At 33.0% G+C, this 19,469-nt stretch overlaps 1 protein-coding gene across 1 annotated transcript in view; it reads left to right on the top strand.

Moving 5' to 3' along the window:
• The window catches only part of LanB2 (Laminin B2), an 85,431-nt gene that overhangs the window by 20,267 nt on the left and 45,695 nt on the right, over window positions 1-19,469 (top strand). The window contains exons 2-4 of the mRNA XM_963539.4: window positions 1,399-1,663; window positions 8,800-8,917; window positions 11,131-11,314. Of these exons, the coding sequence (XP_968632.1) occupies window positions 1,399-1,663; window positions 8,800-8,917; window positions 11,131-11,314 (567 nt within the window). The remainder of the gene's footprint in view (window positions 1-1,398; window positions 1,664-8,799; window positions 8,918-11,130; window positions 11,315-19,469) is intronic.

Genomic DNA, 19,469 nt, shown 5'->3' with positions numbered 1-19,469 from the left:
TTTTCGTCAAAAAAATAAAACAATAAGTTTCGATCAGGATTAATAAGTATTAAAGCTACATCCAAAAAATGCAACAAAACTAAGGGTGGTGCTGATATAACCTGCCTAATTTTTGTTGAGTCATTAGAAATATCCAGTCCGGATTTTTTATTGTTAGGTCATAAATAATAGGAATAAATTAACCCGTATCCACACAAATTTCACGGTACTGATTACAGTCATAGTCCGGAATTAATTGATAGTGCTTGTAAGAATGACAATATTTAAGCAACCATACTTGAATCACTTGTGACCAATATTATTTTGTAAGAAATCTGACAAATTGTTTCAATTATGTTTATCTCAGAAACGAAAAAACTTTTGCTAGAATTTTTTTGGGCATGACTTCTACTTACAGTCACCTACCTATTGCTGGATTTTCTTTGGCAGGTTAGATCGGGACCAACCTGTATAGTGTTTTACTAAGAAATGTTTTACTGTTTCAAAACTATAAAAACACAACGTCGCATTTTACCAAATTATTTTTTTTAAATAAGATTGTTACAATTCTAAAATAGTTATTAATGATTAGATGCGATGTTGACGTTTTTATAGATTTGAAACAGCTAATATAAGTTTGTACCATAACTTTGTAACTCATTTCTGAAACAAATTTATAAAAAAATTTAGGTGATGTGGGATAACATCTACGTGTATTCATTTTGTATTTTTTTTTAGTTTTTTAACATTTAAGGGTCAATGATGTTAAATATTAAATAAGTTGTTTGTTTTTCAAATACGTAATATTGAGACGGTATGTACTTTAGTTATTTTGGTTATTGGCAAATGTTTTCAAAGGTGCCAATTTGATTAAAGCCGTGGTTAGCATTATTAGTACTGCTTAAATTAAAAATTAGCTCTCATTATCGTTTGTCATCTTCTCAAAGAAGCAACAATTCTTGTAGTTTAATGACCCAATTTAGGATTACACAATAAATAAAATCCTTATTACTCGTACTTACTCTTTTGCTGCTTTAATCCGTCTGTTACTAGGCATCTGAAGTTATGTAAGTCAGCATTTCTCCACAGTAAGAAACCGTAGACATTTACATACCACACAAAGATTTGAATACCGAACTTACATCTAATAATGCAGAGGCAGTAGTCGAGCTGTCAGATAACATTCTAGCAGTTAAAAACCATTTTATTTTATTAAATCAGTAACGACATATCCCAGTGTTGCCTTTCCGAGATCAAATCTTTCAGATAGCTGCTTTTCTTTAATGAGACATTTACTCCTCTCGGGACTCCAGCCTACTAAAAAGTTTTATAGTCAGCCATGCTCATCCAGACTTTTATTCATTTCAAGTTATTAAATCTGACTGTAATGATAACGACTAACATCGATTTTATTTTCAGAGGTGTATACCTGAGTTCGAGAATGCAGCTTTCAACGTTTTAATGGAGGCGACGAATACGTGTGGAGAGCATGGCAAGACGGAATATTGCGTTCAGTCGGGAGTAACAGGACTCAGGAAATCTTGCGAAGTGTGTTACCCCAACGACCACCAAGCCAGATACCTCACTGATTTTCACAACCAGGACCAGCCCACGTGGTGGCAGTCCGAGACGATGTATGAAGGGATCCAGTTCCCTAATCAAGTGAATCTGACGCTTAAACTGGGTAAGAACCGCCTCTGAAGCCCACAGGGCAGTGGCGGAACTAGGGGTGGGTCGGGATGGTCCAATGCCCACCTAAAAAATCTCTTGAATATGTGTTTAAAATTTCAAACGGTTTGGTAAATCAAGTTCTTTGTTATTGACACCAAAAGCTTATTCAGCTCGCGATAACACAGTCAGTACCAAGACACAAAATGATATAGGATATACAGGCTGTATCAGAAATACGTGTCTTAATTTTAACAGATAACAGAGCTCAACAAATAAAACATCTTTTCTATTTGTAATTTTTCAATAAAAAAATCTCAAATTTACTTAAAATTTGGAAAAAGATAACATACAGAAACATGTACCCGCCTATGGGTACAAACATAAAAGAGCCGAACTATTTTCGTTGTGATAGAAACGGCCAATTTAAACAATTTAAAACAATAATGAAAATTGTTGCTATGAATACAGACTAGTTATTAAACATTGACCGGCTCATTTGCACTAGAGTTTCTATATTGGGAGAGTTAGGACACTGAATGTCAATTTTCGAAATTTTGTTTTATATACGTCCGTTGGAATGTAAAAAAACAAATTGGGATAGAAATCAGTGGTGTAACACTTTAAATTTGGTGAAAAGTTACATAAATTTGTCAAAAAATGCTTCCATTTTTCGTCGACTAACTGCGTTTAGAAATGGTTTAGACTAGCAGTCGTCAATTCACTGTTTTTCTTGATATGAACTTTAGATTTTAAAAAAGATTTCTTTGTAAGTACAAGAATTTTACGTCTAAACTCTTCATCATAAAATTTTTCTCTTAACTTTAAGGAATGGTAATCACTAATCATCGATGAAAGAGGGAGAAATTGGAACCTTTCTTGCCAAGTTTTACGTTTATTATTAACAAGCATTTGGAAAAGTGGATTGTCTAAATAATGTAATGTACAAAATCTATGAGGTTTTTGGGAATTTGTCTATGCATTTACAAAATACGTAGGTACTTGAACCCAATATTGGGTCTAATTTTTAGGAAAGCTGAACATGTTGCTGCTTGGCCGCCTTTTGATTCTACGTTAACTTTAGATTCTGTTTCAAATTATAAAGTTATTGGAATTCACGATTTTGTTACGTTTTCCACACGAATGAACCTCTACTATCATTTTTGGGGAAATTTAAAAAGACGACTGGGCATATGAAGAGTTCCTAATGACCAATTTTTGGAACAAGATGTTTAACTAAAAAATTGTGACTGAAAGAAACGTATTTTTAACACTGAAGTATGTTTTAATTTATCTATTTAATATTAAAATAAATATCAAAAAATTTTAGAAATGTGAACATTAATATTTGTAGGTATTCAATTATTTTCTTTTTTAAAATTGTAATTCCAAAATTCTTACGTTTTCTACGTCCCTGATTTAATTTGACGTAAAATTATGTCATTTTATGCATTTGACAAAAATTATAACCTTGAAATTATTTTCGACATAAACCATTGACATAGTTACTAACAAAAATTTTAATGAAAAACGATAGAAACATATACCTTATCCACATAATACAAAATTGGCTCGATTTGACGTTCAGTGTCTCAACTCTCCCAATAAAGGAACTCTAATTAGCACAAAAGAAAGGAGGAAAACAGTGAAAATTATAAATTAGAATTTTGCAAAATGTTATAGAAAAGTTGTTGTGTTTGATGAGTTTTGTTACATGTTAAAATTAACACACGTATTTCTGATACACCCTGTATTATTCAAAATAATCTTAATTTGTCGTTAATAAATCGAGGATGCTGAAATTTTAGATTGTTTGTATAAGCACTGTTATCCTCTACACTATAACTCTGGTAATATTTGTCTGCAGGTACATGTATAAAAAATAAATATCCTTACACTTATTGCAGCGGTTAATTTCCTTTTTTTATTTTTATTTCGGACGTCATGAGCAATACATACGATATTTTAAATCTTTGCTACTTTGCATAAACATAAATCACATTTATAAAAATAAGTAACCGTTAAAAGATTGGTTCATGGTTTTTTGTAAAAATGGTAAAAAAAATATGTCAAAAAAACGAAAGTTTCGTTTTCTTTGATTTTTGAAAAAAACCCTCTGATTCAGTAAACTTATTGGTTTCAATTGAAACCAATAAAAAGGATTTTGAAACAGATTTAGATACGAATTAAATTACGAAGACCATCTACTTTTTTTTGTAACTCAGTGACAAACGAAAGACTTAATTTTTGGTTTGGCTCTAACTAAAGTATAGAATCGAATCAGAAATAGCGAAGTCTTTATAAACTCTGAGAACATCTAATTTAATTCTTCCAATCAAAACACAGGAATTTTGTTACTCTGTGAGTAATTATAATCTAATCTAACTTATTATTTAATATTTATTAACAATTTACTAGTTTTGAATACATCTACTACATACTGATGAAAATTAATAGTATTATAAGCAAATAGGGATTCAATCCATAGGTACAAATATATTAAAATGTTGAGTCAAAAACTAAACTGCTCAAGAAAAGTTAGGGATGTAAGTAGGCATTTTGAGATTAATCGTCTCTAAGCGAGAAAATTTTTGCTGAAAGATACAAAACTGGTACAACTCTAAACGATAAAATAAAAAGTTTCATAGAAAAAGCATTTGATATTATTTTTAATGCGGATGCAGATTTTTTTTAATTTGGTAAATCATTGTTTGATCAGTTTATTAGTTTGGCAACATACAAAATTAACTGAAATCTGGACAATGTCGTTAAGGAAAAAATATTACATTATTTAATACTATTATTAGGTGTTATGTGCCCACTCAAAAATTAGGATCTAGTTCCGCCGCTGCCGCAGGGGCCACATGTGGCACTCGTCATTTTAGTTTCCCACCGTCAATACCAGAAGGAAGTCGGTAAAGAGTGGTAGCGCTCTTTATTCATACCCTCTTGGCCTTATAAACCAAACAATGAGCCGTCCTTTGTTTTGTGCCACGGTGTGTTCCCTTATACGGAAGCATAACCATAACAGACATCCAAGAATTTAAAATGGGCCATAAACATGTAGTGAATGTCCATATAATTTGTGCGGCCGTCATATAGCGCCGTTCGTGATGACGTGCAGACGACAAGCAGCAGTTCTTTCGGTTAACATTTCCATGGTTTTTAGTCGCTGGCGCTTGGCACGCGACGAATGCGTTGACCGTAAAAGGAAGCCGCTGACTTTTGTCGTCTACATTTTTATCGGTTCATCCGCGGATTGTAATTTGAAATTTTCGACTTTTATTACGCCAAAAAGCGATGTCGAGAAAGCCGCGATGGTATTTTCTCACGCGAACTTTGGCGGGTTTGAGAGCAAGCACCAGTGGCGTATCCACAAGAATTATTCAAAGTGATGCAACCAGATAACTTATGATCTTAGGAAACAAGTGCTGCTTACGTAATGTGTGTCTGTCTAATAAGTGATAATCCATGTCTTAGAACAGTAGTGGAAAATGCCTTTATTAAACTTACGCATATTTTGCATTTTTGCAGGAAATTACAATTAGATACTGTTATTTAGTAATCATTATACAGCGTGTTCCGTCTACACCCCACATTAGAAGTATTGATAGTTCTAATAATGATAGTCATCTGAAAATTTGTATACAACCATAATCTCTTAGATCCCGGAAGTCGCTATCAGCTGCCTTATTTTAAATGGAAAGCTATATTTGTGAATGCGTTTTCGGATTACTAGAATTATTTTAAGGTAGTTTTCATAAGCTCTCCCATACCTAAATTTAGCCGTTTACGAAATATTTAGGGTCTTTAAGTTTTTTTGGATTTGCCTCTTTCATTTCAAAAATCGATAACTCTGCCATTTTTAAAAATTTGAAAATATTTTTTAGCTGAAAGAGGAAGCCTAGATCTTTCCTTTGGTGTTTTCGAATTTCTAAAAAAGAATAACACACCCCAAATGTTTTCAAGCACCCACAACTCAATTTCTTTAAATGAAAATCCCCAAGTTTTATTTCATTAAATCGTAGATAATTTAATTTTGCATCAGTCTGTATTAGCATTCCCTACACTTATTTCTATTAGTTTTCAAGTTACAAGAACTTTTTGTTGGGATTGAGAAAATCATTAGCCATAGGCCTTTTCTCATAGGTTGTCATGGAAACGAGAAAAAATGTGAAAAATTGAAGGTTTTTTTAAACATTCAACGAATTTATTTGGTTTTCATGGGATGGATACAATTTTTGTTTGTTTAATCAGAAATGTCTTTATGGCAAACTATGCAAAAATAGCTGTGATTAGTAAGAAATTTTCTACAATGTCAAAAAACACAACATAACTTAAAAATTATCACAGATAGGTATGGGGAATGCTAATACAGATCGATGCAAGATAAAATTCTCCTCCACCTACTAAAATAAAAATTGGAAAATCCCATTTGAAAAAATGAAGTTATGGGTACTTGAAGTTGTCCAAACTTAACGTTAAAATTTTGGGGTTTATTAACTTTTTTTACAATTTTGAACACACTGGACAAGAGATATAGGCTTTCTCTTTTAATTCTCTAAGTATTATTTCGAAATCTCTAAAACTAAGAGAGATTTTTAAAATGAAAGGTGCAAATCCAAAAATTTTCAAAAAATCTTTAATAACTCGAAAACGGTCAAACTTAGGTATAGAGACAGCTGATGAAAACTCCTTTAAAATAACTTAACTAATCCCAAAAAAGCAGAGAAAAACATAACTATCCATTTAAAATAAAAAAGTTGATACCGATTTCCGGTATGCAATCTTGAGCAGAACTGAACGGATTATGGGTGTGAATCAACTTTCAAATACTTCTAATGTGGGGTTTAAACGGAACAGCCTGTATTTTATTATTTATGTTTACGTATCGTACCATTTTTTAATTAATATTTACATTACAGCAAGATAATCTTTGTTTGTTGCAACAAGCAAATTTTATGACTTTTCTCTTCCGCAAACATGAGATCGAATTAGAGCAAGCTTTCAAAGGGAAGTGTAACTTTAGCACATTTCTTTTCAAAACATCGCGTTACAAAAGACAGTGGAGGAGACTAAGGAGGTGTCCAGAAATACTGTTTCTGTATTAACAAATAACCGTTTAAAAAATTCTTAGAGAAATTTAATTCTCCCGAAATTTCTACTACAAAAAAAAAACAAAACTACTACATTGTAGTAGACTTTTTTTTGCCTAGTAAACACCATTTGGGAATAATTTAAATTAAGTAAGGATCAATTTTTGAAAAATCCTGATCCGTTAATTTTTGACATGCAGCTAAAATTTCCCTGGCACGGCCTGCTCTAATTTAAATTAAGCAAGAAATCAGTTTTTGAAAAATCCTGATCTGTCAATTTTTGACATTAAACACATTAAATTAAACACAAAGTTTACATTATTTTATCTATTAATTATTTAAAGATAGAAAACTATTGCAACTGATCAGACCGTTCAGATTGCTCACTTACAATTCGTTCTTTAACGTTCTGTTATTTGTTGCCAAGTTCGAATCCCGGTCCTGGCAAAAAAATGTATTTTTTACGTAAAATTTAATAACAAAACACAAATTGAAATAAAATAATAATGTAGTAGACCAAGAAGTTAATTTACCTTTGTTGTTTTGTCAGTAATTTTAAAATTTACGCAAATTTTGATAATTCAAGTTTAGCGGTCCTCAAAATGTGAGACTTTAATTTTAGAACGATTTTTTGGAAAAACTATGCGGTTTTGATTTACATAAATTTTACTTAATCGATGTGTCTTGCCATTTTTTATCAACTTTTAAATTTTTGCGAAGCCATTCCCTAACACGCTGTATATCAAAAACTAATAATTGTAAAGACTTCAGCGTTAGTTACTCAACGCTTTGTATAGTTTTCTCTGTCTTTGTTTTTTTTAAGTGTTCTACAATTTCTTATAAGTAAAACTGATTAATGAATTAGGTAATTAATTACTAGTCCTAAAAAAGAATTACTAAAGTAAAGATAAAAATTCAAATAAACGTAATTTATGAGCTAGCAAAATTTTTTAAGAATTTTTTGTTTAAAATTAATGTTCTTAATTAGAGGTATTGGAAACTGAAAAAAAACAGCTTTGTCTTGAATGATAGTACTGAAAATACTTATTCTATTACAGTAGTGAAAACAATTTCTGTATGTCTGCTCGCTAACTTTAGCTGCATATTTTGATTTAAAGTTGAAGTTCTGACATCATTTAGTCCAATATTAAGATGTAATATCAAATAGTTTTTGACTTTTAATTAGTCAGAAAAGTAGTTAATTTTTGATTTAGTGGAAAATGTATGAAAAATATCTGCCAGGTTTTCGGTGATTATGATAAAAGGATTCTATGAAGAGAGGCGATTGTGACGTCACACATTTCTTTCTTTCGAAGCGATTATTTCGCTTATTTTTTATCGTAGGAAATTTTGAAAAGAACTTTCTCGTAGAGAACGAATGATCTGTTATAACAAAACAGGTAAAATTAGTTGCCAACGTCTTCAATTAATTTTAATTACAAGGGAGGGTTGAAAGATTCTGAAAAAAATCATATTCATGGAATGAAGTGTAATAAATTTGGTGCGACTATTATTAGTTTTTGAGACATAGTGACAAATAATTTTAGGAAACTCACCCCGTATAAGAATAAACTAAATCTTATTCTTATTGTTAGAAGATTTGATAGTATAACTATTATTAACTGATTAATTAATTAATTAATTAATTAATTGATACTATAAATTCGAAATGCATCAAAGTTTTTCTTGTGAGAGTTCGTATTGTAAAAATGGCACGCCGCTGATCCTGAAACCTGAAATGTCAGCGATTTAGTAACATGCATTGCAATGCCATACATCACGATCTTATCTCTAACAAAGGGAGTTGTAAGAAAGTGCGATTTATTAGAAATAAATACAAACAATTCAACATCCATTACGAGACTCATTTAAGCCCACGTACGTCTGGTCGATCAAAAACGAGATTCTGATTTATGTTTCCTGCTGTTTTCTGCTACTATCGACTATGTGGGTGTCGAACAAATCAGGGTCTTCCTCTCACTATTGCGGACAAACAAACAACCCATTGATGAAATTTACATTCAATTCGATAATACTATTGGTATTTTTCTTTCAGGAAAAGCGTTCGATATTACCTATGTAAGACTGTGGTACTACTCGCCGAGGCCTGAGAGTTTTTCGATTTTCAAAAAAACGGCGGAGAATGGGAGCTGGATTCCCTACCAATATTACAGGTACGTAAATAATAAATAACAATGAGAAATAATTTTATTATTCAATACTTTTATTAATTTAATTACATGGAATACCATTCCTTTGTTAAAGGGATTTGGTTAGATGTTTTGCTTTTATATACATTCCTAGTTATGCTACTGCAGTTATCTTTATGAGTCCATTTACTTTTTTGTAAAAATCTTACATTGTTAGTTAAATCTCTGCCTAATTGGCTTCATGCCTTATTGCCGTTCTACCATCTTAAGCATTTCCTATTTTATTTTATTTTCAATTACGCCTTAGAGTCAGAATTTATACACAATAGCAAAACACAATAAAATTCAACTTCAAAAAAATAATAGTAGAAATATACAGGGTGTTCTGCTTTTATTGTTACAAATTTAAACAGGTGATAAAACATTCAATTTTAAGACAAAAGTTTCTTATAAACATGTATCAAAAAACATTTCGTAAGGGAGCTACACCCCCTGAAAGGGGTGCTTCTTTTAGAGAGTTTTTTTCAATATTTCAGAAACCATTACAGATAAAATTGCAAAATTTTGTACAGGTAGTAATCTTTATATTTTTATGTAAAATTTTTTATTTTTTTATTTTTATGTAAAAAAACCATGGAATTTATGATTTTGTCACTGAAAATGTCAAAAAACTAAAGCCAAAATAGTTAGGGTAGTTTTTACCTCACACTCCCCTAGTTTGGGACGCCCCTGATTTTTTTTATTTGATCCTCGAATTTGACAAGGCGTATAAAAATTACTAACTGTACCAAATTTTGTAATTTTATCTGTAATGGTTTCTGAAATATTGAGAAAAATTCACTAAAAGAAGCACCCCTTTCACGAGGTGTAGCTCCCTTACTACATACTACATACTACATCTCATGGAAATCATCATTTTTAAAATAACTAAATAACTTTTTACGATAAAGTTGTTTAATCTACACCTGCTTTCAATAAACTAATATAAATTAAATGGTTATGAAACAAATGGACTTTTTATAGATTTTCTGAGAAAAAAATTAGTTTTGATTTGTAATCTGAATCTGTTCTGGGTAAATTGTATTTTAACGTTGGATAAAAAATTACAAACAATAACTTAAAAATATTGCCGGTTTTAACAAATATTTTTTTGGGTATTGAATACCGTACTTCGTGAACATTTCGAATTATAATTTTGTTTTTCTTTGAGCACGTTGAAACATGATTATGTAATATATTTTGATTAACAATCCAATTATAAACTCATTAACTTTAAAAATATGTAAAACTCAAAAAAAAATGTTTTAGAAAACAAATTGGTTGGTGTAAAGTCTACATCAAATGGAAATATTATTTAAAAAAAACAACGACAAAATTGTTAGAATACACTTGCTTTCATTAAACAACGTTGAATTAGGAGGTTACAAAACAAATAGAAATTGTGTAAATTTTACGAGGAAAGAAAATATTTGTATTTATAATTTTTTCGATGCAAAGGGTATTTTAACGTAAGATAAAAAAATTATAATCAATAACTTTAAGAGCTATGGGTTTTAAGCAATATAATATCTTGGATATCGACCGTCTTACTTCGTCAAAATTTCAAAATTATAAATTTGTTCTTATTTGGGCACGTTGAAGTATTATCATTTCTATAAACAAATCAATATTGAACCAATTAGACTCAAAAATATGTAATACTCAAAAAAAAAAAAATTGCTTGAGTAAACAATTGGATAGGTAGTAATAGAATGACATAGATTTTTCAAAAATTTACATAAAACATAATAAAAAAATTGTAATGTCCTTAGTATTTTTCGATACATGTTTATAAGAAACTTTTGTCTTAAAATTGAATGTTCTATCACCTGTTTAAATTTGTAACAATAAAAACGGAACACCCTGTATTTGATATCCTTACAGTATAAGTTCTACAAATGATCTTCAATTAAACTTTTTTTCCAAATGACAAATGGGAAATGATTAAAAAATAATTATTTCTGTCTCTTTAAAAAAGAGAATCCTCGTTCAAAGTTATGACTTCGCTTTGTTCAAATTACATCTGTACTAGTCACGTGATGCGTTCATTTTCTCTAATGCCTTTTCACCTCAAATTTACAATTTAAAATAAGTAAAATCAAAGTCAATTCTACATTCACTGATACTAAGTTAGTATTTTAGCCATCATTCCACTAATTTTCTTATTTCCGTTGGCACTTATGTATCTCTTGTTCTAGTGCGACATGCCGGGACACCTACGGTCTTCCAGACACCCAGCACACAACACGTGGGGAAGAAACTAGAGCCCTTTGCACGTCCGAATATTCGGATATCTCGCCCCTGCGTGGTGGAAACGTTGCGTTTTCCACGCTAGAAGGCAGGCCATCTGCTTACAATTTCGAAGCTAGTCCTGAACTTCAGGTAAATCATTATTATTACGTTGCGGTTAGTGCCGGTAAATGCCCTGTTATTTTGCGTCCAAATCTATTAAAGGTGATTTTATGGAAGACGTATCTAGCGGATGCTTTTTAGCCACTAGCTATGGAAAGAGTTTTCCACTGTGACGAGACCGGTGCAAGATGGTCTGGCCTAATTGGGCCACCCAGTCGGTGATTTTTGGTAATTTACATAAATTAAGGTGATTTTGCGCCCAAGTGGGGTCACGCAAAATGGAGATTATTAAATGTCATATGAGTAAATTCCAGGGAAAAAAAACATATTAATTTTAATTTTCGTGCGAAGTTTCTTGGGCCATCCACTGCACTCTTTTATCTTAAGGTCATTTTTTAATAAACCCAGGCACATTCATAAGTCCCAAAGTTAGAATTTCCTTTTATATTTCATATTCTTGCACGGGACAACAATGTTTATTCTATTCCAAAATTATTTTTAACACTCAAGGTCATTCAAAACACATTCATGGTCACAGTAAATTAAAACGTAATGAGCTTCCTACACAAAAGTATTTTCTAATTTTATATTCGTTTGATTAGGGGAAAAAAAGGCAAAAGTGCAAACTTTTAAGGTCACCATCGATATTCAGAGAAGTTTTAACACATACCTGTTGCACCACATAATTTTGCAAAAAACTAAAAGCTTGTTTTATGGATAATTACATCGTTTTTGAGAAAGCTAATAATAGAATGGTCTAGAAATGGTGTCTTGTTTGTTTAAATTATGTATTCGCGTTTCAAATTAAAATGTCAACGTCTTCTAGTGAACGAGTTTTAACTTCTCCAATTCAAAAGATTTTGAACTGAATTTTGTCATTTTTGTTATTTTTTGAGTAGGGGTCAAGTCAGGTCAGGTCACTACAGTCATCATTTTTTAATTGTTACTTTTAATTGTTAATTTTTGGACTCAATTTTGGTATTGTACCGTGTGATTTTGTAAGATCTTGATTTAGTTATCCATGACAGTTACGTTAACCGAATTTTCATTACGGAAATAAGGTTCCAACATAAATTTTGTATGTTCTTCGGTGAAAATTTTGGACATATTGACAGGTAAAGTGATGCTCCTGCGATGCTGAAATCTTTTACGTAATAAATTTCACTGCTGAGGTAACTGTCATGGATATCAAGATGTAAAAAAATCGCTTGATAAAATAATCTTTGACAAGTTTAGTAGTCCTACTCAGAATAATACAGGGTGAGTTAATAGTGGGTTATTTCTGGCATGTCCTAAGATGCAACCAAAAATACTAACTGCATCTGGTCTGCTGAAATAACCCACTATTGATTCACCCTATATACAGACTGCTCAAAAACTGGCGCACCAACTCAGTGGTACGGTTAAGAAGCATGTGTCGATTACCGGAATACTCTTGAAAAAATTCCTAAAGTCGTATTTTAAAAAATCTGCAGCTACAAGCTTATTTTGTTAACTTCTTCAGTTTTCATGATTTTTTAATGCTTTTATATTTCACACCAAGTAATCGTTCCCTAACAAAACCATGAATAATTATCTTCAAATTTACTGTTAGACGTTAGCAGTTATTGAATTAAAAAAAATGTCCTATGAAACCATTTCAAAAATAATTTATTTTTATTGTTGATCAAATTCTATTGAGATCACGACTGTAAGACAACGTTGCCACCTTTCATTTATTTAAAAATCATTATTTATCAATAGCTTTAATACAAAAAATTTTTCTACTATTTTTACGTTTATAATGTAAGCAATTCTCTACCACAGATTATTGAGTTGGTGCGCCGGTTTTTGAACACCCGGTATAATACATCGCATTTTACCGAATTAGGTACATCAACAGTACCTATTTTAAATGACATTGATCTTTTTTGTTGTAGCGATTTAATTCATTCTTAAGCGATGTTTTCTCCTATCTTAACAATGTTATGTTGCTTTTTTTCTCTTGTTGTTATTATTTGTTAACGAACGCTCTGTACTAAATCTTAAGTTTTCAATTTTTCGTATTTGCCTTTTTAGTACTGGGTGATGCAACCTTATCGCGCACCCAAGAAAATCGCGGCTTCCAATGAAACAACAATCCTGAAAATTTACATACTAATTACAGTTCACATTGTCACCTAAATTTACGACGCCACAAGTAGCAACTCATAAATAAAAATAATTTTTAAAGTTAAAATGTAAAAGTGCGTGTAATTCAAAATCTGATTGGTATTTTTCTTCGTTAATTTCATAAACAATTATCTGAAGTGAATACGCGTGGGTTAGTATAAAATTCAGAATTTGACTTTTTGGTCGAAAATTACTTTTTTTTAATTATTATCTTTATGTGTAAGTGAGAAATTACCAAAAAATTAGGGGAGATACCTTTCGAACGTACAGTCAGGCGTGTAAAATGCAATATTTTTTTATTTAATTAGAAATCGCGATTTTCTTACGTGCGCGATAAGTTTGCCTACCTGGTATATTTGTATTTAGGCAATAAAGTTATTATTAATTAATCAATCAATTGTTTTTTTAAATAAGATTGAAAAAATTGTAAAATAGTGTATAAATAATTTATAACAGCTAATTTAAAGAGTCAATGTGAAGTTGGCGTTTTTAGTTTTGAAACAGCCTATAACTAAATAATAATATATAATATAATATAATAACTATAATAAATATATCTATAATAAATAATATAATAACTATAATAAATATAATAACTAAAAGTGTGAAATAGGTTTGAGGTTCTCATATTTTATTTATCACTATTTTCATTGAATCAATTTTAGAATTAACCACTAGAATAACTTATTTTTACAACCCAACATTTTCAATGCTTTTAATATGTATTCTTGGTTGCAGTACTATTACGTACTTCCAGAAAGTTAATAGTGCTTTTTATTGTTTTTACAACAATGATTTAAATTTTTAATGAAACTATACTTCAAAAGTTTAAACAGTATATTTAACTGAAATTAAATAATAAATAATCAATACAATGAAGTGAATTGGCAAGAGAATTTTAATTAATTATTTCATTCCCTATATTAAATTTTAATTCGTCTTCTGTAAACCGAACAGTGGGCCCTAGGCCGGTTTACAGAAAATAAATTAACTTTCAGCCTTCAGGATTACACTAATTCGGTCTAAAGTTGCTATTTATTTTGCATTAATTAATATTAAAATTTATAAATCATGATGCATAAATTAGTAAACTAATCAAGACCAAGATATCTACAAACTCATTGTGAAGCCATATGAACCTTTGTTCAAAGTTTAATGTATTTTCCTTTTTCATTTTTTCACACACTCCTACTAGAGAACCTACTTTAAATGCAAATCGATAGCTTACACAGAGGCTTACATTACTTATTTTTCTTATAAGAGTGGCTTTTACAATTTACAGAGAAAAATTAAATTTATACCAAACTCGCCGAATATGATTAAAATGAAGGTAATGCTTCTTAGAAACTGTAATTCTCTGATTTTATCGATTAATTACTGCTACTTCAAACAGCAGCGTTTACTTAAATTTATTTTTCTTAGATTCTGTAAATAAGCTCACTTTTGCGGATTTAAGTGTTAACAATATTTTGTTTCTGCCTGGAAGTAGAAGCACAGAAAAGAGAGAGAGAGACATTCATGAAAACGTACGTGTATTGGTGGTTGTATATAATGTAGATAGAGGTAAAGCTCAAAATTGAATCCCTTTATTTTGGTTGTAAGTGGAAGAAACGTGAACAACAAATGTACAATGTAGTTAGTGTACAGTTATGTGACAGTTTGTTTTTAATGAAACAAAAGAAAGAAGCGATGTTAATACTCCAAGTATTTAAGAACGTGTTATTAATTTTGGTTCAAATTTATTGTTAGGTTGGCAACTCTCACGTGGGCGACACGGGAGTTGGAGGGGGGTTTTTTGGCAGAGTGAGTTAGTTAGGTTATGTCGCAAAAGGGGCCTGGACGCACCCTCAATGCTCCGGGATATTAGTCAATAAACAGTTATAAGGTTGAATGGTCTAATTACAACTAACCTAACATGGTGTCAGTGTTTTAAAATCCGAATCCCGCTCGTGTTACAAATTGTGAGTGTAAAAAACCACCACAACTATCACGATGGATGCACTTCAGGCACAAGTGGCCGAGTTGGAGCAAAAATATGCGGATCTCGTGGCACAAGCACAGGCCCGGGTTCAGGCGAGTGACACACCGTCAAAGCAGGCTCCAACGAGTAGCATCGTCTTCAGCAACTCCATTCCGATTCCGGAGAAATTTTCATTCGAAAAAGAAGATTGGCAAGTGTGGATTACACATTATGAACGTTTTAGAACAGCAACAAAACTAGACAAAAGCACACAAGCAGAGCAAATTAATAGTTTATTGTTGCATATGGGGGCGAAAGTTACAAAGTTTATGGAGGCTAAGCAGAAACAGGAAACCGATTTTCCTAGTTACAAAGCGCTGAAAGAATTCTTTGATAACGAGTTCAAAGACACTCCTAATACAATCTACGCACGAGCTAAGTTTAACAGACGTGACCAAAGGGAAGGTGAGGACGCCCAAACGTACATCGCTGACGTCATAAGCTTGGCCAAAACATGCAATTACAGAGATTTGGAGGAGGAACTCATAAGAGATCGATTAGTTGTTGGAATTCGTGATGAAAAATTGTCGGAAAATCTACAAATGAATGACAAATTGACACTTAAAACAGCAATTGACAAAATAACTCAAGTGGAGAGGATTAGAACCGAAAACAGAGAACTAAGAGTGAGAGAGGAAACGGTAAACAGAGTAGCTAGAGACAAAGCCAAGAAATTTAACCATAAATCCGTGAAATATGAAGGAAAACAGCGCAGGAGCAAAGATGGAAAGCAACAAAGTGAACATAAATTTAAAGGTTGTATAAGGTGTGGAAATTCGAACACACACAACAGGATGGAATGCCCAGCCAATGGACAAACGTGCCATAAATGTAACTTTAAAGGCCATTTTGCATCCAGATGTAAAACAAAGAACGTAAACGCAGTGGAATCTGAAACCTCAATATCAGATGATACTGATGATAGCTATGATTCGAGCTATGATTGTAGGGAGATTATCAATATTAATCGAGTAAAGTTGGACAAACCTTGGGAAGCGGTAGCGGAAATTTTTAATACAAACATTGTATTCAAAATAGATACCGGAGCCGATGAAACCATAATATCTAGCAAAGAATTCAAAGATAAACTTCAGGGGAAAGTAAAGTTACAAAGAACAAAAACAACACTGTTGGGACCCGGAAAAGGAAACCAGAGAAAATTGGAAATAAAGGGAGAGATAGTAGTTCCTCTTAAATGGGAAAATAAGATAGAAAATGTTAGATGTTTCGTCGTTGATACACCAGATAACTTACTGGGAAGACCAGCCTTACAAAAACTAGACATGATCAAATGGACTGGCAAAGAACTCGTTGCGAGTGACAGTGTTATTAGACATGTAACTAGCAGAAAAGCTGATGAAAAATTCCAACATAAGATGATGGTGAAATATCCAGAGGTGTTCAAAGGCTTGGGAACTCTTAAGAATTTTGAGTACACAATTGAAGTAAAATCAGACGCACAACCTTGGACCTTAAACACGCCTAGAAGAATTCCACTCCCCATGATGGATGTAGTAAAAAAGGAGCTGGACAAGATGATTCGCGAAGACGTTATAGAAGCCATTAATGAACCTACTGAGTGGTGTGCACCTATGGTTATTGCAGCGAAAAAGAACGGAAAAATTCGCGTGTGTTCAGACTACACCGAGCTAAACAAGTGCGTTAATCGCGAACTGTACCAATTACCGTCGGTCGATGAGACAATTTCGAAACTGAAAGACGCGAAGTGGTTTACCAAGTTAGACTTTTCCAGTGGCTTTTGGCAGCTTAAACTTTCACCGCAATCGCGCAAATATACCTGTTTTCTCACACCATTTGGCAGGTATGTCTACAAACGCATTCCATTTGGGATCACCTCAGCACCAGAAGTTTTCCAAAAAACCATCAGCGGCGTAATCGGCAAATTAAAAATGGAACACGTCCATGTTCATGCTGATGACATCCTCATCACAGGCCGCAACGAAGCTGACCATGACACAAACGTGAACAAAGTGTTAACACTCTTATCGGATCACGGCTTGACTTTAAACAAATCCAAATGTGAATTTAAAACGAACAAGACCTTATATTTAGGATACTTAATATCCGAAAATGGTGTTCAAGCCGATCCCAAAAGCGTTGAAGCCATTAATAATTATCCCGCGCCATCGTCGGTAACCGAAGTTAGAACTTTCCTCGGCATGGTTAACTATGTCTCAAAATTTATCGTTAATACTTCGAAAAAAACCCAATCATTACGTGAACTACTGCACAAGGATAAACAGTTTGTATGGACAGATAAACATCAAGCGGATTTTGAAAAACTTAAAAGTGAAATCGCATCATCGCGCGTGTTAGCCAAGTTTAGCACGGACAAAAAATCGCGAGTGTCGGCAGACGCATCGTCTTTTGGTTTAGGTGCCGTTTTAGAACAGTTACAAAGTGACGGAAATTGGAAACCTACTTATTTTTGTTCGCGTACCCTCGAACCATGCGAGCAAGCCTATGCTCAAATTGAAAAGGAAGCTCTCGCCATTACATGGGCGTGTGAAAGACTCGAAAATTTCTTACTGGGCGCTCATTTTGAAATTCATACCGACCATAAACCGTTAACAGTAATTTTGGCCACCAAAGAGCTCAACAAACTATCCAACAGGCTACAAAGATTTCGCATGCGGTTATTGAAATTTAACTATACTATAGAATACGTTCCAGGTAAAACGTTTTTCGTTCCCGATGCATTATCCAGAGCACCAATCCAAGGCAGAATTCGACACCAAGACCCACTTCTAGAAGACATTCAAAATCTCTACATCAATTTCGTGATGCGTGAGGTCGTTACAGAAATTTGTTCAACGGAAGAAATCAAGTCTTACCAAAACAAGGACCCAACGTACAGCAAACTCAAAGAATACGTCAAAAATGGTTGGCCACAGAAACACAAAAGCGACCCGTTAGTCAGTAAATTCTTCTCTCATCAACAAGACTTAAGCATCGCTCATGACATTGTTTGCTACAAAGACCGAGTCGTCATTCCTGGTCCTCTTCAGAAGAAGTGCCTCTATGTGCTCCATGACGGACACTTCGGTATTAATAAATGTTTGGACCGGGCCAAAGCTACTGTGTGGTGGCCAGGTATCACAAGAGAGCTTAAAGAAGTCGTCGGGAAATGTGAAATTTGCATCAAACTACGCAGACCAACGGTAGATCCCATGTTACCATCCGAAGTTCCATCTAGACCGTGGCAAACAATTGGTGCCGACCTCGCAGAATATCATGAGTCAACTTACTTAGTGGTACAGGACTATTATTCCAAGTATCCTGAAATCAGAAAACTTCGCACCACCAAAGCCAAAGTTGTTATCGAGACCTTCAAAGAAATGTTTGCTAGACATGGTATACCCGAAGTTGTCCGCTCCGACAATGGCAAACAATTTGATTGTCACGAATACAGAACTTTCAGCAGAAAATATGGATTTAAGTTAATTACCAGTAGTCCCCATTACCAACAGTCAAATGGACAAGCCGAAAGTGCTGTGAAGCTGCTCAAAACGATATTGAGGAAAAATGAAGATCCATATCTTGCACTTCTTACCTACCGCAATACACCTACTAAATGTGGATTGTCACCTGCCCAACTGCTCTTTGGCAGAAACCTTCGAGACAGACTGCCAAGGTTACCTTCAGGGTTAAAACCTGCAACTATCGACCATGACACTGTCAGACAAACGTTAATCAACAATCAAGCAGAACAGAAGTCCAACTACGACAAACGACACCGAGTAACAAAAGAAGAGAAAAATCTAAAAGAAGGTGATCGCGTATGGATCATAAATATGCAAAAGGAGGGAGAAGTACAACGCAGATGTGAAGAACCAAGGTCATATTTGATCGAGACTGACGGCGGTTGCGTCAGACGAAATCGAAGACATCTTCAGCCCTTACCAGACAGAAATAATGAACCCGAACATGACCCAGAACAACCAGACGAATCAGAGGAACCAAAGAAAAGACCAATCAGAAGACCCAAAAGAT

The sequence above is a fragment of the Tribolium castaneum genome, chromosome 1 (assembly GCF_031307605.1).
Source record: "Tribolium castaneum strain GA2 chromosome 1, icTriCast1.1, whole genome shotgun sequence".
Taxonomy (NCBI): Eukaryota; Metazoa; Arthropoda; class Insecta; order Coleoptera; family Tenebrionidae; genus Tribolium; species Tribolium castaneum.
Note: the sequence above shows the minus strand (reverse complement) of the source record. Positions and strands in the feature narration are given on the sequence as shown.